This window comes from Polypterus senegalus, chromosome 13 (assembly GCF_016835505.1).
Source record: "Polypterus senegalus isolate Bchr_013 chromosome 13, ASM1683550v1, whole genome shotgun sequence".
In the NCBI taxonomy this organism is placed as follows: domain Eukaryota; kingdom Metazoa; phylum Chordata; class Cladistia; order Polypteriformes; family Polypteridae; genus Polypterus; species Polypterus senegalus.
In genome coordinates this window covers 162,103,158-162,125,844 of record NC_053166.1, presented here as the reverse complement: position 1 = coordinate 162,125,844, position 22,687 = coordinate 162,103,158, and the positions used below count along the sequence as shown (strand labels likewise).

At 50.0% G+C, this 22,687-nt stretch overlaps 1 protein-coding gene across 1 annotated transcript in view; it reads left to right on the top strand.

Moving 5' to 3' along the window:
• The window catches only part of LOC120542059 (Na(+)/H(+) exchange regulatory cofactor NHE-RF2), a 47,184-nt gene extending 27,619 nt beyond the window's left edge, over window positions 1–19,565 (top strand). The window contains exons 3-7 of the mRNA XM_039774177.1: window positions 7,458–7,640; window positions 11,998–12,151; window positions 15,622–15,665; window positions 16,980–17,051; window positions 18,475–19,565. Of these exons, the coding sequence (XP_039630111.1) occupies window positions 7,458–7,640; window positions 11,998–12,151; window positions 15,622–15,665; window positions 16,980–17,051; window positions 18,475–18,636 (615 nt within the window). The 3' untranslated portion in view covers window positions 18,637–19,565. The remainder of the gene's footprint in view (window positions 1–7,457; window positions 7,641–11,997; window positions 12,152–15,621; window positions 15,666–16,979; window positions 17,052–18,474) is intronic.
• Window positions 19,566–22,687: the final 3,122 nt, after the last annotated feature.

The following is a 22,687-nucleotide window of genomic DNA, read 5'->3' as shown; positions in this document are numbered from 1 at the left end:
TACATTTTCTCGTGGTGATTATCCCAGGATATTTAAACTGTTTTGAAATTATGAACAAATAACTATCCAGTCTGCAATATCGTGCTAGAGAATTCACTGGGAAAATCGCACTGGAGATTCGTATCCGGACATCTTGTGATTGTTTGAGATGATTGTAGCTCTTTTATGTAAAGCAAGGAGCGAGTCCAAAAGAAATGTTGGGGGCGCCAGCCTGGTTGACCGGAATGGCACAGGCACACGCTGGCACAGAAAATAAATGGAATCTGTGGCGTTCCTGGCTTGATTTGAGTAGCTGAGATGGAGCGGGTCAGTCCTGCCATCTGCTCTGCTCTGGACATCCAGGCTTTATTCAGCGTCAGTTGCCAACACTGAGCGTCTTCTCTGCACTGTGGAGGCAGAAGGAGATGATATTATTAGGAACAGTGCCCCTCTTGTCTTGGAGTGGTATTACATACCTCTGATGAGCCTGGAAGACGATCGATCCTCTGATGTGTATCTCTGGTTTCTTCCAGAGATGAAGAGCCAGGGAATCAATGGCTAATGTAAAAAGCAATGGCGATAGCGGGCAGTCTTGTCACTCGAATGTGATCTGAAGTTGTGTTAATCGAACGGACTGACGCTTCTCGACTGCTGTAAAGTGAATTCAAGAGGAAGTGCTGGGGTCAAACAGATTGTCTCATTCCACTCTCTCTGGGATTTACACACAATGGCATTGGTTACTGTTTTGTGCGGAATCGCTCAGCTGCACCTCGCTGCAGGACATCGGATTGGGTGGCGCCAGTTGAGGAAGGAGTGACGTTAGATGTGTGTGGCTGCTGCCCTTTTACCATCTGTGCTCGTAATGACTCGACCACAGTGCAGGCGTAGGGCTCCTTATATGCTAAGAGTCTGACGTCGAGCTGTGACCCGTCCCGCAGGGGGGACCCTCTTGTCTTTTTAGAGCGCCACTCGTGAGAGTTCAAGTGATTGCTGTGATCACTCGTGGGGAAGGCAGGCAGCCAAACAATCAGCGTGTGGTTCTCCATGTTGTGTTCCTGCAGGGTTTTGTTGTATTTGTGTTTTATTGTTAGCGTGTTTAGAGTGTCGTGTTTTGCCCATCCCAGAGTTGCCAAGTCTTTGTTTAAAGCACACGCTGCCGCTGCGCGTATGTTGTGCTCTGCTACCAGGTTGTATTTGGTGTAAATGTCATATTATGGTTGACTTAACACACTTTTATTCAACGTGTCGGCAGGTTAGTTCTGGATGGTGGAAAAGTAGGGAGGGGCGCCTTGATGCGTCGTCAGACCCCGGGGGGCCTTCGGACTTGACGGTGAGCGGATAGCACTCGAGCTCATTGAGAAGCAGGTGTAAATGCTCTGGTGGTCCGTGCACCCCGGTGAGCGTCGTCATCTCCAAACGGCCAACATGACCCCAAAGGCACAGAGACAACTCCTTCATGAATTCCCAGAGGATCCCAGAAGAGCTCCCAAAGAACGGCAGGCCTCTCCAGCCTCCGCTCAGGTTGGTGTTCGGGACTCCGCAATAAGAAAGAGACTGAGATGAAATGGAAGAGCAGCAAGGTGGGACCCTCTGCTATCCCAGAGGAATGTCGGTGTTAAGAAGCCCCCCAGCCTTTTGGAATAATAGCAGAACTACATGGACGGCAGTAAGAACATCAATAAGACCCAGCGGGGCTGCTAGTGTGGGATGAGGCTTTGGTAGACGTGTCGTTCTTGAAGATGCCATCCTACACCAGGCCAGAACCTTCTTAAGGAGACCTGAAGGTGCAGCGTCTTTGGGTTACGCAGCAAGACAAGGAGCCAAAACACCAAAGCACTTCTGCAGCTGAAAGGCTCCGACATTGTGGTCCTGACGTAAACCCAGCAGAGATGCTGAAACGAGCAGCTGACGCTCACAGACCTACCAACCTAATAAAGAAACGTTGGGAATGCCGACCGGGTCACCGCCTTTAACAACCAAGAAATCCAGCAAAATAAACGGGAGCTCAATAACAGAAACGAAAGGCCACGTCGCCTGATAGGCTTTGAAGTGAGGCTCCATAGAGCGGTCAGAAACGTCAGGGTGCAACTCCGTCCGGTGGTCTGCTCGTCCTGGAATGACCGGACCCCCGTTGGGAGCGTTTTGGTTTATAGCCTGTGGATCGGGAGGGGGCGGAATCAGATGCCCTTCACTGGGGGGTTTCTCTGAGTTGTCTGTACAGTCAGTGTCGGCGCCCCCTTGTGTCCCAGAGTGGTCTCGGACGGTGACCCTCTGATGTGCGTGTGGGTGACAGGGGTGTTGAATAACTTTTGTTCCTTGAATCAGGGCGGTCCTGATTTAAAACCCGTGTTGTTCCTTTCTCTAATGTGGATACTAGGAAGGGGTCAAAGACTTTTCACAGCACTGGTTGAGCCCGCTGTCCCCCGAAAGCTTCATTGGGGATCATGGCGGCCCCCCTGTCTCGTGCTGAGCAGACATTGATCTTACCTGGGCTCCCACCTGCCTGGCAGCTCACAGACCCCTCAAGCCAACTGCGCCCTGGACATGGAGTGCCCTTGTAAGACCCCAGCTAAGCTAATCACAGAGCTTCATTTTCCCTCCAGCATCGTCCGTAATCCGGGGGGGGACGGGGGGGATTGCACTGATCAGTTTTCCTGCACTGAAGCCATCTTTCAAAGGCCTGGCATTCTTGAGGCGGCTCCAGATTGTTGTTCATTCCCTGAAGAATTGAAGGCCGGAGTTCACTGACGCCAAACAGACAATGGGCGGTCTTGTTGTTTTTTCTTTCCGCTCTCCCTCCCTGCTGGGGTCTGCAGAAGAGATCTTCTCACGTCGCATTTCCCACAACAGCACTTGTTGCATTTTTTTTTTTTAAGCTTTAAGCAACTGCAGACCCGACTTACAAACGGACTCGAGGCGAGTTGGACATGAAGTTGAGAAAAAAAAATAATAATAAGGCTATTCATAAAGTTGAGTTTGGATTTGGGTGCAAGCCAATGCCCATCTGGAGTCCTGACTTCAATTCCCACACCTGGTCCTTGTCCATGTCGAGTCTGGGTGTCCCCCACAGGTCTTCAGGGGTTTTCCTCCCACATCACCAAAGGGTGCAGCTTTTAGGTGGACAGGCAAATTACCAACTGGCCCAGCATTGTGTGTGAGTGGGCCTGGTGGTGCTCTGGCGCCCCCCCCGGAGGGCCCTGTGGTATACTTGTGCCCCCCCGAGAGCCCAGTGGTGCTCTGGTGCCCCCCCGCCCCAGAGGGCCCTGCGGTGCTCTTGTGCCCCCGCCCCAGAGGGCCCTGCGGTGCTCTTGTGCCCCCCCCCGGAGGGCACTGCAGTGCTCTGGCGCCCCCCCTGGAGGGCCCTGTGGTATACTTGTGCCCCCCCAAGAGCCCAGTGGTGCTCTGGCGCCTGCGGTGCTCTTGTGCCCCCCCCGGAGGGCACTGTGGTGCTCTGGCGTCCCCCCCGGAGGGCCCTGTGGTATACTTGTGCCCCCCCCAGGGCCCACTGGTGCTCTGACACCCCCTGCAAGACTCTGGCCCACTGTGACCCCTGAACTTGATGAAGTGTATTTGCGAATGTTAAGTTAAAATTCCATTGGCCAGAGCTCATTATGGGATGTGCAGCTTTTGGGGCGTCAGGTGTTGTAGGTGGCTCCTCTCGTGTCAGAGCCATGTGTGTAAATAATGGAACTCCATGGCCCTCTGGAATTTTTGTTGCTTTTATTTTTACAATCCAATGAAGCTTCTCTTTCTGACTTTTTCACAATCTGTTTTATTCGGGAATCTCGCTTTGAAGCTTTTACTTGGGAATCCTCGTTTGTTCACTTTACTTCCAGGATTTTCTTTTGGATTTGATCAGTTTTCATTCTTTCTCAGAATTAAGTTTTGGATTCTTCATTGTGAATTTTTGCTTTGGAATTTTACCGTTCAATTCCAAGTTTCCTTTCTGTCTTTTCAACTTTGGGAATTGGACGTTTGCTTTCCTTTCAGAATCTCTCTTTTGATTTTTTTTGTTTCTTTCCTTTTAAAATGTGTCTGCTTTTCCATTTCGAAATCAGTTAAGTCTTCCAATTGAAATCTCCTGATTTTGGTTTGGAATCTCCATTGGGAATTTCTTGTGCTTTTTTTCCCCTTCAGATTTCTGTTTAATGATCAAAGTTTTTTTTATGAACTTTTCAAATTTTTATCGCTGTCTTGAAATCTCATTTACCTTCCCATTTTCCTCCAGAATTCCCTCCTGGAATTGCTTTTCGTTTCCTTTTGTAATTTATTTTATTCACATGGTTTATCTTTAGGCTTCCAGACGGTAATCTTATCGCGCCCCCTCGTCCTATTTGCTGTCTTGAATGGTCTTTCCGCATTTCCAGAATCTTCTCTGTGACTTTGTTTCCCTCCCACCTCGAACCTTTGGATTTCTCTCCATTCCGTCTGAGCGCCAGGAATCACGGGGTTAAAGACGCTGAGCTCTCCAAGGCTCTGGTTTAGGATTTCATAATAAAGTCGATTCCGTCTCTTGGAAAGACCAAGCAAACCACAGAGCGATGGGATCCAGATGTGCAGGAGGTGCTTGAGGTTTTTTCTTTTTTTTTTCCGCTGCCGAGCCTTTCCCTTCGCACTGTGGAGGTGGGATGGCCTTCCGTGGTCATCATTCTTTGCTGTCAGATTGATGGACACAAGCAGGGCTGTGGGATGTGGGCGCCATTTCACGGCGCGATTTTAAAAAGTCGAGGGACATTTCATCGTGACACAAGTGAAGACAAGCGCTTCAGCAGACAGGGCACGGCCTACTTCTTGGAAAGATGGACGCCGTATAATCCCATATCAAGCATTCCAACATTGTTGTACAGAGCCATAGAATGACCGCAAGAGGGTACTAAAAGAAGTGATGCCCTCCATAGTAGGCACCTCCATTGGCTGTGTGCCATCGTCACCAAATGGACGTATCGGCGCCCGATGGATGACCTTTTAAAACTAATAAAATGAGGTGACATGTTACGCCGTGACTGGCATTAGACTATCCTCCTCCCTGCTGCCCTCCAGAAGTCTGTGCCACCTTCTCTGGTGTTTGTAGAGTGTGGACAATGCAGTGCCGATACACTTGTGGTACACGTTCATGTCGTTGTGTTCATTTGGGCCCCTGGCAGTCGGGAGAGCATCTCTGAAGTGCCCTGAGACTTCGAAATCAGCGAATTCAGGAAGACCCCTTCACTCTCGGCACGCTATTTACGCTCAGTACCCCATAATGACAAAGTGAGGACATGTGTTCCTGTTTGCAGGCTTGCAGATGTATTCAAGATCACAAACTGGTATCCCTGACCCTTTGCTGTTGCGCTCCACGTTGTGCTCGGCGGGGGCTTCCCATTTGCTTGAATTCCTCCTTGAGATGTTTCCAGAACTTGATTGAAGTCCACCTGTGGCCACATGAATCGATTGGACGCCATTCAGAAAGGCAAACGTGGAAGAGAAGAAACACCAAGGAAGTCCCAGGACCTCCGTGTAGATCCAATCGGGGTGAGACACAGGTTAGGGCAAAGGGGGTCCCACCAGTCCTGAAGCTCTGAGTACTCCCAGGGGTACAGGGAGCTGGAAGAAGTCGGCAGTCACCAGGACTCCTCCTAGAGAGTATCTAGGAAGAAGGGCCTTGGCCAGGGTGGTCAGTGGTCACTCTGACAGAGCTCCAGAAGTCCTCTGCTGAGAGGCGAGAACCTTCCAGAATGACGACCATCTTGGCTTCACTCCATCGGTCAGCTTTCGATGGTTGGGTAGCCAGATGGATGCCACTCCTCACTAAAAGATTTCTAAGGGCTCTGAGAGCTGCAGAAAGAGTGTCACCTCTTTATGCCACTCTCCAATGTGACGCTCCTGTCTGACTCGTGTCACTTGAACCCTTGTCCTTCTCGCTTTCAAGCTCTGGTATGTCTACTTCTGGAATCACAATGGTCCCACAATGCCTTATTACAGTCACCTGGTCACCTTGGACAACCCTGATGCCACCAACTTGAGCGGCAGACATGCAGCAATGGGAGGATTGAAATTGGGGGGTCCCCCAGTACTGTGACGCACTGGCATCGTGTTATGCAAAGGTTAAGGTCACCATCACTGTTTTGAGGTACAGTGCCCCCTTGTTGGCAGCATTTTATACCAACCTCTGCCTTTTTCTGCTTGTCTCCACCTGGCGTCTTGTCGCCATGTCGGTTATCTGGTGCCAGTGAAACAAACTAAAATGCAGCTGTGGGAAATCTGCTTTTTATTTCTTGCACACTGGGCTTTACGACTATTTACATTTTGTTTCCTGTTGTGCCCACTCCATAAAGTTCTCCAAGATAAAAGCCAGACATCTGTGTTAAGTGACTACCCGCTGCGTGGGCTGGTGGTCCGCATCTTGTAAAACACTTACCTCCGAGTAGTACAAACGAGGCCCTAGCCTCCAAAATCTAGCCCCAGGCTGTCTGAGGCCTAGTGTTTCGCTAAGCAGGCTTCGGCCTAAACGCCCGGCTGACCCTGAGGTGACGTCAAGTCAGTGTCTTGGACCGCCTAGTTTTGCTTTTCAACCTTTTCCTTGTGTTTTTGTGAAGAAGTCCATATTTTTGTTTGCCCTTTTGTAAACAAGCTGGGGGTTTATGGTCTTCCTCCTTCTTTTTGCCTTATTTTGGGACATTTCTGTTATTTTGCCAGCTCTCCTTGTTTGGGACCTGCTAGGCTGAAGCCACCAGAGAGCACTGGGGAGCAGCTGGATTTTGGGCGAGTCTGCTGGTGCAGGCTGGTGAGGTACCTGGCCTGTCTTCATGGTCCAATCGGGAGGCTTTGCACCCATTTCACTGTGTTTGTGGCTCCTATTTGCCAGACTAAAGTACATGAAAAATGAGTGGCTCAGATACAAGAGGAATGACAAAATAATGGAAAGTACCCTTAAGCTGGGGACACTGGGACATAAGACCAGGGAAATGGCCGACACTGAGGTGAGGACAATGGCAAACAATGACTCCTGGGGCACACATGCGTCACATCAGTGTGCTTGTCGGTGGCCTGCAGCGAGTTGATGAGCGCGGCACAGAGACCTCCACTCTGCTTGGGTGATTTTGGTGAATGGTCGGCCACAGTGTTCATGTATGCCTTGGCCTGTTTGGTGAAGTGGACTCACTTGGGGTTCAAATGATTGTAAATTAAGGACCTCGCACTCGTGTGCACGCGCACACACACACACACACACACACACACACACACACGTATGGACCAACAGGAGGCTCTCTGAGTCCTCGCGAGAATGTCACACACGTCAGTTCTATCGGCACATTGCATGTTGCCCACTTGTAACTCCCACCATGTGGTATAAATGATGGCTTTATGAGAAGGTAGGGCATTTGAGGGGGCGTGGCTTGGTGACTAGGTGACATTGCCATTGGCCATTGACTTGGTGGTCCAGTCCAATAGCCCAATGACTTAACCATCGTTTCTTGTTTTCATGTTGAACCTCACAGGTGTCTCGACCTCCTCTGCTCAAAGAATGTCACCCCAGGCTGTGCCAACTGAAGAAGGGCAGCGTGGGCTACGGCTTTAACCTGCACAGTGAGAAGTCAAAGCCCGGGCAGTTCATCCGCTCGGTGGACGAGGGCTCAGCCGCTGACAAGTCTGGACTGCGGCCACAGGACCGGCTGATTGAGGTAACTGTGTGCCCCCTGCGTGTGTGTGTGGGAGGCACTCCCCTTCTCTGAACTGGTCATGTGTGCGGGTGTAGGCATGGGCAGCCCATCCAGGGAGGGCTCCTTGCTTTGAGAATGGGATGAAGGGACAGAGAGTGGGCAGATGACCAAGACAGATATATGATGCCAACTGATCCAACGGTTAAAATGTGATGGGGGAAAAAAAAGCCAGACATCTGTCTTAAGTGAATACCCGCTGCTGTAAATACCCGCTGCGTGGGCTGCTGGTCCACATCTTGTAAAACACTTACCTCAGAATAGTACAAATGAGGCCCTAGCCTCCAAAATCTAGCCCCAGGCTGTCTGAGGCCTAGTGTTTCCCCAAATGTTAAGCAGGCTTCGGCCTAAACGCCAGTCTGACCCTGAGGTGACGTCAAGTCAGTGTCTACTGTGACCCTGTGGTCCTTATGCCCTCTGTGCTAATCCCCGTGGTGATTACTGTCCACATAGTGATGCTGTCCAATACATCCCTGCCTTTTCTGTTAATGTCTATTTGATTGTGCCCTTTGTGAGCCTGCCCATTTCCTTGATGCCCCCTTTGACGTCATGTATAACAGTTCTGCCCTTCCTAACGATGCCCACCTAATTTTTGTGGTCTGTTTTGTCCCTGCCTATTGTGGCTCTGCCAATTTCATTAAGGCTTGCTGCACCAATGTCGATTGCGATTCTGCCCACTGTTGCTCCACACTTTACCATTCTGCCCGCCCTGTCAATGCCAGCTGTGTTTCTGTGCATTACAGCCCTGCCTGTTCTGTCAGTGCCCATGAAAACTGTGCCCAGTGTATACCTGCCAATTATCAATGTCCATTCTTACCCACTGTGCCAACGTTTCTTGTAATTTCACCCACTTGTTCAATGCCCGCTTTGACATTTGTCAATGCTGCCCTTGCCCACTGTGATTCGTAATTCTGACTGCCCTGCCCAGTAAATGTCCATATGAGTTGTACCCAGGTGTTACTTTTAATGCTATGCCAATGTCGCTTGCGTCGTCGTCTTATTTAAGTGCCCACTATGATTCTATCCATGGGATTTAGCCATTGTGACTGTTCTGCCCAGACACATCATATTCATGCCCACTTTGTGACTGTTTGTTGTAATTCTGCCTGTTTCTTCAAAGCTCATAATAACTGTCACAGTTCTGCCCGTCATGTCCCTGCCATTCTTATTTTACCCTTTTTCCTTATCAATGTCTACTGTGCCCTTCTGCCAGGGTTCGTTGTGATTCTGTCCATTGCTGCCCGACATAATAACAAACTAGCTTGGGAAGACGGCCACAAGTCCATACTGAGAACTTCTCCAGGTGTGATGATTAAATTGGGCACGTTGGCACCTGGTTGCGTGACTGGGCACAGTGGTTTGATGAGCCTGATGCCATCTCAAAGGACTAAGGCTCACAAGCATCGGCGCAGCACACCTCTCGAGCCGCTCTCTCAGTAGGCAGCCTGGCACCTTGAGCGTTTGTTCCGCTCCGCTTGGCTGCTTCGCCCGCTGCACTGAATAATGAACGAGGCCTGCGCCATGCCAGTTTAGCGACATGCGGCCGCTTTGCTGTTGCTCAGCCCCTGACTTTTTTCCTCTTTGAGCCTATTTGCATCTCCTTGGAGGTGGAGGAGGTGGAGGGCCAGGGAGCCACGGACGGCTGCGCCCATCAAGTTTTTGAAATTTGAGCGCCCGCCTGCTTTCCTTTGCGTTTAGGCCTCATAAACAAGATGAATATTAAACAAAACCGCCCGCAGAGGCTGACACTTGAAACCCTCGGCGTCCTCACAATGGCTCAGTCCTGCGCTTAAATATTTCATCGTTGGACTTTGTTGCACCATGGGGGGTGGGGAGGTCAGCAGGGGTCACAGACTCGTGCCAAGCGCTTCAGCTGCCCGTTCAGGCTGTGTAAGCAGATTGGCACCAGGAGAACTTTTTCTGTTTTGTTGTTTTTCTTTTTTTGTTTCTTTCTTTCTTTCTTGTTGGCTCGGTGTGCCGCACGGCGACTTCTCACTGGCAGCTCGCCGACTGGAGTGAAAGCGAGTGGTTGCTAGGCAATAGAATGAAGCCGCTGGGGAAGAGAAAGGGGTGACACATGACCTGCTGCTAGGTATTCTGGGTAGCCATTATCAGGGGCCAGTGTTTGTGTTGGGGCAGCTAATGGGTCACTGTGATCAGATCGGTCTGTCACCTCAGGGTCAGCTGGTGGAGAGGGTGACATTCTGCTGAAGTCACCTGTCACTCATCCCATATGGAGCAGGGAAAGGCACCATCTGGTGGCCTTGGTGAACTTTTAACTGATTTGGCTTTTTTGGCTTCAAAACAGTTAAAGGGTATAACGATTTGGGGGCAGATGGCAGCTTGACCTTGGAGAAATGATCCACTGGGACCGGGGCATAAGCTTGGCAACGCTTATAGCTCCAGGTATCAAGTAAAGGTGTTGGATGAAGAAGCATGTGCCATATCTGTAATGTGTCATGGAAAGGCACTATAAAGCAAAATGATTTCATTATTGAAACCTTCTGATTTAACTGGATCTGTTGAAATGCTTGGTAGAGTGCTGCCCCCTAGTGGAAAACCTGGACCTGATAATAAGGTGTGAAGCACTGATGCATATAAGATTGGGGGTCTGGGGGGGTCACAAAGGAAAGTGAGTGAATGAAAGTGAATTGAGGCTCATTACACCAGTCAGGTGCCATCGTATGTGTCACAAAGACCAGGCGGTACTGGCACCCCAGCGATTGGTGGGCCAAGCCATTGGTGATGTCTTCACTATTTTGTGACATTAAATCCGCAACTCAATCCCACCGCTGACTTCCATGTATACAGATAAGGAAACACAAGCCCACTGAGTTGGTCTACTGCTCTAATTGTGGAATTTGGGGTAACACCAGCTTGGTAAACATTTAAAGCGCCTTGATATGATGATCTTTACAGAAAGGCGCTATATAACAGCACAAGGTTACAAATCCAGCACCCATGCAAGGACTTGCTTCTCAGATTGTGGAATTATGGGAGAGACCACCAGACAGAACATTTAGGCAGTGTGGTGTGGCTCTGGACCTCAAACCCTCAGGTTGTGTGTTCAAGTCCCACTAGTGACATTGTGTGACCCTGAGAAAGCCACTTCACCTATCATAACCTGGAATGATGAAGGTGTCAGTCAACTAATAATCATTTCAAACACCTGCACAGAAAGGCACTATATGACACCAGAGTTTCTCTCACAGTCAAGGATTCGCTTCACCAGCCGGGGCTCGGACTGTGGGATTAGCGAAGAAGCGGCCATACACAAAGAAAGGCGCTATATAAGGCCGCAAGGTCACAAATGTGATTTCCTTCACTCCTTTATCACGTGAGGATGCGTCACTTGTGTCTCTGTGCGGCCCGCTGCTGCTTCTCCTTGACCTGCCTCCCCGTGTACCCCGCGTTTCTGATCCTGAGCTCACACTGTGGGTTCAGAATGACGTGACAATCAGCTGGTGCCCTCCACAGTAAAGGAGTCAGCAGTGCACCCCCTGGTGGACGAGCCTGCATTAATACTCGGCTTTGGTAAATGTCACCCCAGTCAGTCCTTGTACATTTACTGTATATAGTGCCTTTCACACACACACACAAACCTCAGCATGCATGTGTGAATGGGAGAACAGGAGGTTCGAATAACAGACCCCCATGGCCGCACCGAGATCCTGGCTACATAGGCCAGGGTACATCATGCGGGTAGCAACTCAGCACTGGCAGTGCCCATGACTGCCCACTGTCCTAGCATGCTGCCCACCTCAGCCTGGCACTGCTGGTGCCCATGACTGACTGCCCACTGTCCTAGCATGCTGCCCACCTCAGCCTGGCACTGCTGGTGCCCATGACTGCCAACTGTTCTAGCATGCTGCCCAGCTTAGCACTGGTGGTGCCCGTGACTGCCCACCTCAGCCTGGTACTGGTGGTGCCCATAACTGCCCACTGTCCAAACACACTGCCCACCTCAGCCTGGCACTGGCAGTACATCCACTTCAGAGCTCAGTTCCAAGGCCGTGTTGTCGGCCGGCCATCAGTCACTCTTTCTTTATATAGCACCTTTCACAACACAGGTGTGAAATGAAGAATGTCCACTGACATCATACTGGAACAAACTGATTAAAATAATGGATGGATGCACTGGTGTGCAGGGTGCTGTGTTTTGTGTCCAGCGTCTTTTACTGTCACTGGCTGCGAAAGGCGCTATACAGGCACGTACATCGTGTTGAGGACTATATCCTTATAACTCATTCGCCATAAGATACTAACGCTAAGGTTCAAGGTGCAGGCCCAGCTGACGGTCTTCACCATGCTGTGTTTGCAGGTGAATGGCATCAACATCGAGGGGATGAAGCACTCGGAAGTCGTGGCATTCATTAAAGCCAGCGGTGAGGAGGTGCGGCTCCTGGTGGTGGACGCTGAAGCGGACGACTATTTCAGAAAGCTGGACGTCACCCCGACGGAGAGCCACGTGATGGGTAAGAGACAATGTTTGCAATTGGGAGACAAATTGGGATTAGGGAGGGGGAGTGGGTCTGGAAAGACAAGGACGTCACTGGGGGAGCACTGGAGAGACACCAGCGAGCTCGGCAGAAGTCAGATGTTCAATGTGGGCATCGGGGTGGGCAGCTGGCCCCACATGAAAGATGTCAGGCACAGGAAACAAATGGTCAGCCTTTGAAGCAACACCTACCACTGCCGGGCATCCCTCACACACGTCACTCTTTATGGATACAGGAGCACTGCCACTGGGGTGATGGGGTGTGATCAGTGAAAGGCGCTTTATAAAGTTTGGGAATCGCTAATACTGTTGGCATATACAAAGGGAGCAAGACCAGCGTTAGGACAACAGGGCCATCTAGTGGCCAAACAGTCCATGACACTGAAGTCCTGAGTGACCCTGATTGAGTCCACATCACGCCTGTGACACAGCTTGGGCTGGTATTCACATGGGGAGGCGCTATATAGAGTCCTGGGGCCTCATGCTTAATGCCGTGCGTAGAATTCACACTAGAATATGATGTAAGCACAAAAGCGCAAATGTTCGTACGCACAAAAAAATCCAGTTGCATAAATCTGTGCGTTCGCCAACTTCCACGTCGTTCTGCTCCATAAATCCCGGCCAGTGTGAAAAGTAACGCACGTGCACGCGCCTGCTGCCCCGCCCCAACTCCTCCCAGAATTACGCCTCTTTGAATATGCAAATCAATATAAATAGCCCTTAAGCTCAGCCTTCTGTGAAAAGACAACGGCCAAAGCACGAGGGAAAATAGAATTTCAGAGAATATCAAAGTGGAGGCAAAGAAAAAACATACCGTTTGTTGGTTTAAACAGTGGGATAAACAAGAAAAGGAAGTTGATCGAGTGACATAGCGTGTTGGAGAAACTCGAGAGCTCACAAAAAAAAAGAAGTTGTCAGATATCAAAGTCACCGTGAAAAGGGGAGGAGTCTGAGTGTCACATGAAAACTTATTAGGGTACAGAGAAAAAAAAAAATAGGGACACAGTGGGGAAAAAAAGCACGAGATTTCCACTTTAATCACGTAGTTCAATTGGTCGTTAAAGTAGAACTTCATAAACTTCATCTTAAATCGTTTCATTTACTAGTTTCTCAAATCACATCGTAACTAAAGTCGCACATTAAATGCTTTGTTTTGTATTTGATCCCGGTGTGTAAATCACTACGCGCTTCTGGGCTTTCTCTTCCTCTGACAGGACACAGAATCCATGACATTCGTGATATTCCAGCTCTCTGAATAATTGAAATACTGAGATGTATACGTGATATCAGTTTCATGATGATAGGAGTTAAAGCAGGTTATTAAACATGGGAACACGGAGGGTGGCGCAGTGATTGTTCACGTCTCACGCAAGATGCTGGCTGTGCCATGCGCGACTGTCGATGAAATACTTTATTGCAGCAGTCCTGTCTCTCTCAAACGTACTGACCCCCAATTCCTGTCCTTCCTTTTCTTTCTCCAAATGCCCAGTCGCCACACAATCAGCTCTGTAACAGACGTTAAGCCATCTGTAAGCTTAGAGCGCCGATTCTTCAAAACCTTTAAGGAACATCGAAATATCTTCATACGTGGACGTGTTTAATTATTCTATCCATCCAGTGCCACGCCAGTCCCAGCAGGCATACAGCGCGAGGCAGGAACAATCCGTGAACGGAGCGCCAGATCGTCACTACCGCTGTGGCACCGTGTCCTCACGTGTTTGTTTATTAACAATATAGATAATTTAAATAAAGTTCAAGTTTTTTCTGTATAACATAATAAACGTATTTTGATGCAAATGATATCGTCATCATCTGTAAATACGCGCTTAAGAAAGTGGCTCAGTTTGTGTAATATTATAACTGTATTGTAAGTTTACAGTGAGGTCCTAACAGTTCTACAAGGAGCAGTTGATGGACTGATGGAGTGCGTTTAGAGTTCTTGGGATGAAACTGTTTGTGAACCACGAGGTCCGTACAGGAAAGCCTCTGAAGCGTTTGCCGTGTGAGAAGCGGTTCAAATAGACTGTGTGCATGGCTGAGGCAGCGTGTGCTTGATGCTGTATCCTGATAATTCTCTTTCTGACCAGCTGCTGTAGATCTGTGATTCACACTCGGATACAGTGATATAAATACTGCGAGTGGTGCAGTGAGAGGGAGCATCTGAGAGAAGAAGAAGAAGGTGCAGTGATAGTAACAACGCTAAAGCAGCTCTGGTGTTTGGAATACTATGGCTATTCCCTGGGCCATTATATTACTGGTTACTGGTTAATTATAATCGGATGCATTAAACTAATAAACAATATGCTGTTAATTTCAGTGTATTTATAAAGCCGCATCAGGGACGTGGATCTAAAAAAGAAAGGGTAGCCACACAGGAACAGTAGCACTGCTTGGACGCTGGGTGCCGCCAGTCTGCAAAACCGAGTGCAGAACTTGCGTACGCCAGGGTATGAGCTACCGTGGAAAAGTGCGCGGCTTTACACCAAGTTTAGGTTTTATACATCGCGATTTGAGCGTGGAAACGGGCATACGCACCATTTATACATGAGGCCCCCTGGTGATGATGTTTCAGTCCTACCCATTACCCGCCAGAGCTCACACTGCGCAGATACGAATCAGTTGTACTTACCCATAAAACACAGCAGACGGTGCTCGTTATGGAAAGGCGCTATATAAGATCCACAGAGTGAACCCCCTGCCCTCCTCTCTGTGTGACTCAGTAGTCCACCAGAGTTCACAGTGAAGTATTATGAGGACATTTATGGACGAACTGTACAACGTGGCCTTTGTTATGCTAAGGCTATATAAACTGTTGTGACGATGACAGTACAGAAGCCACCAGCGATGTCTCATATGACTTTGTGGGAGCCTCCTCACCTTCCAGCGCTTACACTGTACAAATGCAGAAAAAAAATGATTTCCCTGTAAAGTGCACGGAGATGGTGTTCATCAAGAAAAGGCGCTATATAAAGTGCAAGACATAATCCTTTTCACTGACGTCCTCTTTAAATGAGTCGACGTGAGCAGGCAGACTTTCTGTGCTGGCACCCTGTCCCCGGGTTCAAGTGGGGTTCCTGGGGACTCTGAAGTGACGGAGAGAGCACAGGTGTCCTGGCCAGCGTTTGTCCCCTCAGTTGCTGCATTCATAAAATGGAGAGATGAGTGAGAAGGGAGGGGGGGACACAAGCTGACCACTTGGTGCCCGCCGGACTCACAACTCATTTCCATGTTTCCTCGTTCCTGTGCCTAAATGACAGAGCCTCGTAATATCCTGGTGTTTTTGAGATTGCGAGACATCCCTGGACGACGAATGACGTGCGATCACTGGACAGCACCGTGAATGGCGGCTGCCGACTCCATCGGCTGCTTTCAGTAGGATGAAGTGAACTCCATTTATTAGGGTCTCGCCGTGCCACTCATGTCCTGCTCTCTTTCTCTCTTTTTCAGATGCCGTAACCCCCAGCATGACAAACGGATCTCCAAAACCACAGGTAGGTCAGTCGGCCGAATCTGACAGCTTCACGTGTGTTTGCAGAACATCTGCACGGTCATCCAAATGATGAGCTCTGGGTGTGTGGCACGTGAACTCAACGGCATTTAAATGGTTAAGGGAGGGAGGTCCAACCATGCCCACCTCTGGTGTTGGTGGCATCTAAAGGATGGTAACCCCCCAATTGTGTCTGCTTGACATAAAACAGTACACCTAGAAATACAGCGTCAACCATGATATTCTGTGTAAGACCCTCGATAATTGGGATTTTACAGCTCATAAGGTGTTTACTGGAAAGACGACATTTTAATAAAGTCGTGAGGAGAGGCGCTATATGGAGAGAAGACGCACAAGCTTGTGAATTTATAGAGCCACATTACGTGCGGCGAACCTGAAGGTGAAGCCCATAGGGTGCTGACTGTTGTAGGCGGCCATTAGGTGGGCTGTCACATTTTAAGTGGGTCGCTATTAACATCGGGGTGCCTTCCAGCACAGCCACGGGCAGATCTGCCATCAGGGAGCTTTCATGGCGGGGGGAGAGAAAAAACATTGCCCCCTAAGGTGTGAGTGTATGCAGAGCCTCATGGCTAAGTGAGCTGTGGGGGTCTATGGGGGGTCTTGATCCAGCCCTGAGCACAGACACCGACTGCATGAGTAAGTGCGGCTCGTGAGCTCACAGCTGATTAAGTCCCCACCCGTTGAGCCCACCGACTGGACGGTTCAGGGTGGTCCTCAGATCAGCCCTCCTGAGGTCTTTACGTACTTGTTGGAGTTGAAAATTGTGTGTGGGCGCCGACCCAACTTCAGCATTGGTTGGGGTCAGGCAAAAAAAAAAAAAACTATAGGCTGCAACATTCAAAATAATCCAATAATAATAATAATAATAATAATCAAAATGATCAAACTGGCACAACACCAGAGACACAGAGGGGGCAAAGTAAATAAAACGATCAAAGAAGTGCAACTCGGGGCTCAGACTGCAGCGCTGCAGCCCACCTGAGTTCAAAGACTAAGCGTCTCTCAAGTGGGCTTACGGTAAAACGGGCATTCAAATCTCGTTCTCCGCTGTTTAACCCAACCCCCGTCTACGACTCGTTGGAATTCCGTCTCTGCGTTCGCTCCTGGCGCTACAGAACCTCTCCGTTGTCATTGTGGGGATTGGATTGGTGGTGTTATGTCATTTGCATACACCGATGAGGGAAGAGAATCATGGGTAAAGGTTTGAAGAGATTTCACTTTCTCCTGTTCATTTTATTTTAGTGACGTTTTGCATCGCCATTCCTCTCTCTCTTTTTTTTTTTTATTCCCCCATCAGATGAATGGAAACTCGACTTCCGAGTCCTCACTCAGCGAGCAGCACTCACCGGAGAGCGACTCTCTCGAGCAGGTCAGTCTACTGCTGCCGCGTTTCGTGGCCGTTGGGGCGTCATGACTGTGCTTTTAGGACCCCTTAATGTTATCTCAGAGGTCTTTGGCCCATCTGTTGGACACTTGAGGCCACAGGTGGCTTCTCCAGTACACGGTGCGCACACCCCTATCTTTAGGAGCAATTACAGGAATAACCATGACAATGACAATTTGGTTCCTGTGGACATCAGGCCATCTTCCCGGTATTTCCGACATCCCGTCTGGTGCTGCCACCTGCTGCCGCTCAAGAAAGCGCAACAACGTGGCGGTCGTTCCAAGACAAAGCGATGGATGACACAAGTGTTTTCACGATCGAGGAGCGCTTGGTGGCCACTGTGTGGGTTCATGAGCGGCCTGTTACTGGGAAATTGATCAAAAATGTCATGGATGATTTTGTTGTGCGTTTTGGGAAGGCATCGCCGACAAAGAGGACGTTGTTGCGGTGGGAGAAGAAGGCTTTTGCAACAGGATGAGCCGCTAAGTGGAAGACCATCCACAAGGCATGAAACGTGTGCAGATGTGGCAGAGTCTGTCCAACGATCCCCAATGAAATCCACTCGTAAACGTGCTGCCGAGTTGGGAACAGTGGAATCGACATTGCGAAAACACATCAAACAGGACTTGCAAGTGAAATGTCGGCGCCCATTGCACGTTAACGAGTTATCAGATGCCGACTTGGCCAGACGTCAGGAAGCTTGTGATCTGATGCTGCACCAATTTCCAACAAATGCTGAGAAGGGAAAGGGTTATGTTCTCCGACGAGTGCGCGATTCATCGCAGCTCCCGCAATCGAAACGTGTTATTTCTGGGGAAAAGAAAATCCACCTTTCTTTGAAGAAATTGAGCATAACCCACCCCACGTGATCATCTGACACATGTAGTCACCCTGCAAATGTTGCAGAACGTGAGCTGGAGAACCTGGCGGCGCATTCGGCTGTGCAGAGGTCATGGAGGGATGTTTTGGATTCCTAAGAGGTAACCTTTAGCTTTCAAAATCCTCCAAAAGATAGGGGTATACGGACTTTGTGCGCACCCAGTACAGCTGTGCCACAGCTGTGTTTCTGCAGTCCAAAGGTGAGTTTAATTCTTTTAGAACTGGCACAGGCGGGCACCAAATGCTACTGCTGATACGGAGTGGCATCACTATTTCTGTGTGGCATGTGTGTCCTGGAGACGTATGTGAGCGGTTCATTGGCGTGTTCTGTGGTGGACTGGCGCCCACCCACTCAATAACCCCCCTGGTCCAGCACTGATGGCACCTGGTTAAGCTACGGCTCCAGCAGGTCCGCACATTGCCATGTCTTATTCATTCCTTCTTGTGTGTTTCTGAGAGAGTGATGACCTGCTTGACCGTGTGGCCATCTGCACACCAGACCCCTTAACGTGTGTCCTGCTCTCCACAGGTTAAAGAAGAGTCCATCGGTCACGACCCATTCAGAGAAAGCGGCCTTAACCTGAGCCCTACGGCGGCGGAAGCCAAAGAGAAGGCCCACGCCAAACGGGCCAAGAAACAGGCGCCGCCGATGGACTGGAGCAAGAAGCACGAGATCTTCAGCAACTTTTGAGAGGGCCGGCATCCCCGTGTCCACCGCGGCAGAATGCAGCCGAGCGAACGGGAGCCCAACAGGCGGCTGGCCAGCCTTTAAGAAGAGCGACGCTTTGACCGCATTCCACGGACTTGGCGGCTGCGCCCAGCGTGGACCCGCTTGGTGCCCTGATGCATACGCACACGACACGTGTGAACGTTTAGGACAGCAAGGCGGCACGGCGCATATGTCGTGTTGAGGACTGCATCCTTATAACCACTTGCTCACTCGCCGTAAGATACTAACGTCTCCGCCGTGGCGGCCGCTGCTTAAGCGCAGTGTTTATTTCATTTTTGTTTATTTTCTTCTCTCGTGAGCCGCCTTGTGCCCTCGTCGGGTTATGTGCGCTCACGCACTTGTGGCCACATCTTATAGTACGGCAGCCGCTATCTAATGCGTTGGCTTTGTCACAGAACTCCTAGAGTGCCTTTAAGTATTAAGCCACCAGGGGGAGCTATAAGCACACCTTCTTCACAATTGCTTTGGCTTTTTTTTTTTTTGTTTCCCGCCCTCCTTTAATATTTAAATACTCAACTTAATGAGTTCATGGCGTCTGGCTGAGGGTGAGCGGACCACCTCTGCAGTGAGCTGACTGACTGGACAGCAGGATGACGTGCTGCGGCACCCTTCACGTTCAATGGATGTGCTGCAGACGGACTTGGCCACCACCTGCAATGACAGTGGCTGAGGATGGCGAGGCCCTATTCGGATCAAGTGACTTTTTTTTTTGTTTTTTTGTCCAAGTGTTTCACCTGGCGGTCCTAAATTCGGCAGAGCGGATTATGGAAATGGACAGGTTGGCTATGTTTCGCGTTTAATGTCATCATGTTTCAGTGCATCATGTAAATAAAATGGATGTTAATCGCAGCGCTCTGACGTCTCACGGGGTTCTGCTGCTCTTTCTGTCCTGCCGACTACGCTGCTGCTTTGTTTCAGCCTTTGTTCATCAGGTGACGCCGAGTATTCAGACACTGTTTGGCGCTCGTTATGTGGTCTGCGTGCAGTCGGCATGAGAAAGTTTGGTTTGCCGGACACATTAAGGCCTTTACTCCGAGTTATCGGCTGAGTCACTGAATCAATGTTTTACTCGGAAAGAAATAAAGACGATAAAATGGAAAGCCACAACTATAACAATAGTTGAATTCATGCACCGTATTCTTATATCGTGGCTCAGACTTGAACAAATACACACATTAGAAAAATGGGCATAAGGAAAACAGCCGCCAATAGGAGCACAAGCCTTGCAATTGAAACCCATGGACCCGCTGGCAGCACATAGTGAATAACCAACCTCTGGCATTGCACCCTGCACCTCCTGCCCAGGATGTGATACACGAAACGCCTCGCCGGGATGAATGATGTCGCAGTAAAATAAGATCCATCCATCCATTAGCCAACCCGCTATATCCTAACTACAGGGTCACGGGGTCTGCTCGAGCCAGTCCCAGCCAACACAGGGCGCTAGGCAGGAAACAAACCCCGGGCAGGGCGCGCACACACATCCACGCACCAGGGACAATTTAGAATCACCAATGCACCTAACCTGCATGTCTTTGGACGTTGGGAGGAAACCCACGCAGACACGGGGAGAACCCGGGAAGCGAACCTGCAGGGCTACCCTCTGTGCCACCCAGTACAATAATAGACACTGTTTAACACTCACACACACACACTTCCATCATTCACAGTTCAGCCCATCCCACTGCTGACACCACCGTGCCGAAGGGCTTGTTTTGACCCTGGCACTCCTCATGGCTCCTCCCCGCCTTTACAAAACTCTTCCACTCAAGAAGCAGGCTTTTGGCCTGCACAGGCCCAACGAGAAGGAGACGACTTTTCAAATTCAGAAAAACTCCGAGAGGGAAGAGGGGAACCACAAAACCCCTTAAATCCCATAGCAAAAATAATTATTATAAGGAGTTTACCATCCAAAAACAAAAAGAATAAAGTCGTCAAAACAGTCAAAAATGTAAAAATCAAATGGTAGGACATCCAAAGGGAGAAGAATCCAAAATGCTAAACACGAGAAGCGACTGCAGCCGCTGAGGCTTATATAGGCCAGAGGGTGGGGCTACAGGAGGCCACGCCCCTTAAGCACAACATAAAGACCACACTGCAAATCCACCTGCGTTTGAAACTCGCTTATGAAGAGCAGGGAAGCACTGGGGGGGGGGCAAAGTAGGAAACTGGGTGCCAGCCCATCGCAGGGTGAACATGCCGACACCCATCGGGGGCTAAATTAGCAGCGTCAGTCCATCTAACCTGCACGTCTCCGCACTGTGGGAGGAATACAAACTCCACGCACCCGGGAGCTGAACCAGAGTCTGTGAGGCGGACCCCTTGTCTGGGCAGCGCCTCTTACTGGCCACACTGTTGAAAGGCGCTTTCTGTGTACAGCGTTTTACAGACATGACCTGGTCAAGGTCACACAGTGATACACGTGGGGGACACAACTTGTCACTTGGTCATTATGTATAGTGCCTTTCTAGGGACACATCATCCCAACAGACGTCCCTGATTCATCAGACATGGAGGAGTGGGGGGTTGGTCACTCAGTGAAGCAATCTGGAGCTCAGCCTGCCCCTCTTCAGTGACCTTCATCAGGCAGGCCCTTCCAAGGCGCTATATATGTGAGGCGAGTGCTTGTTTTCAAATGAATGACATAAGGGGGTGGCACAGTGCTAGTGCTGCCACCTCGCAGTAAGGAGACCGAGGTTTGCATGTTCTCCCCATGTCTGTGTGGGCTACTTCTGGGGGCTCTGGTTTCTGGTTGGGTGAGCTGGCATTGCTAATTTGGTCCTGGATTTGTGTTTTGTCTGCCCTGTGATGGGCTGGCACCCTGTCCAGGTGTTGTTTCTGCCTTGGGCTCAATGATTGGTGGGACTGGCATCAGCTGCCCAGCAACCTAACTCTGGATAAGTGGTTTGGGAAGATGGCAGGATCGATGAAACAGCAACTCAATGACAGGCCTCGTGATTCTATATAGCGCCTTTCACCAGACATGGCTTTTCAAGGCCCTTAAAGAATGTTCCGCCTAACGAGTGACGTGACTTGTGGGGGGTCACACTGGTGAAGCTCTGCTGGCTTCTCACCTTATATAGTGCCCTCGTCAGGGGCTTTACTTGAATTTAAAGAAACAGCAGATGACGTGACTTGGGGGGGTCACACTGGGCGTCAGTGGTGGTCTCGGGGGTCTTTATAGTGCCTTTCCACATGCACACGCATTTTTCCAAGATGCTTTGTGGTTTCAGCAGTTAAATATCAGTAGGCCCAGAAGGTGAAGTGGGCACAGACTACAGGAGTGGTGGTCTTATATAGCACCTTCCTTTGGCCCCACATTTTCAGCACAGGGGTCTTTTTATTCCCCCCAATGACTTCTGCGTCAGCCTTGGCCTGAGTGGTGAAAGTGTAGACGGTGTGAACCCGAGGCCTTCTGAGTTCCGGTCCTCTGCCTTGGCCAGCAAGCCACGGGGTGGTTTTGTCTTTTCGTAATTTGCAGTTTATCTAAAGATGAGAGAAGTGCAGAATGTTGGGGGTCCCAAAGACTTCATCATGCGGTTGGCAACATAAGGAGCCTAACAGGCGAGGACTCGAACCAAGGTGAGGATAAAGTGGTGGCCACAAGCGGCTGTGGTCAGTCCAAAGGGCGAGTACTGAATGGCGGTGGTCTCTGTAGCCTGGTGGTCACTGGCAGCGCCGGGTGCACCACAGGATGTCTCGCTGCCTTTTTTCCAGAGGTGGGAACACGGAGGCTTTTCCGAGTCGTGGGCTTCAAACCAGGACCTTCTGCCAAATCCGTCACATATTTCTGCCCGGTGCTCACACTGCAACCTGACTGGCTGCCAGAGTGTGGGGGCTTGTGGGGTCAACGCACTGGAAAGCCAGGTGTTTGCAATCAGGGGGCACTCGACGCCCTCAGACTCGGCCCAAGCCACACGGGAAGGGCACACCAACGGCTGGTCGGAAAATGTCATCTGAGCAGGCCTGCGATGTCCAAGTGGCACAACGGCTGGGGCTTCATTTGGGGACG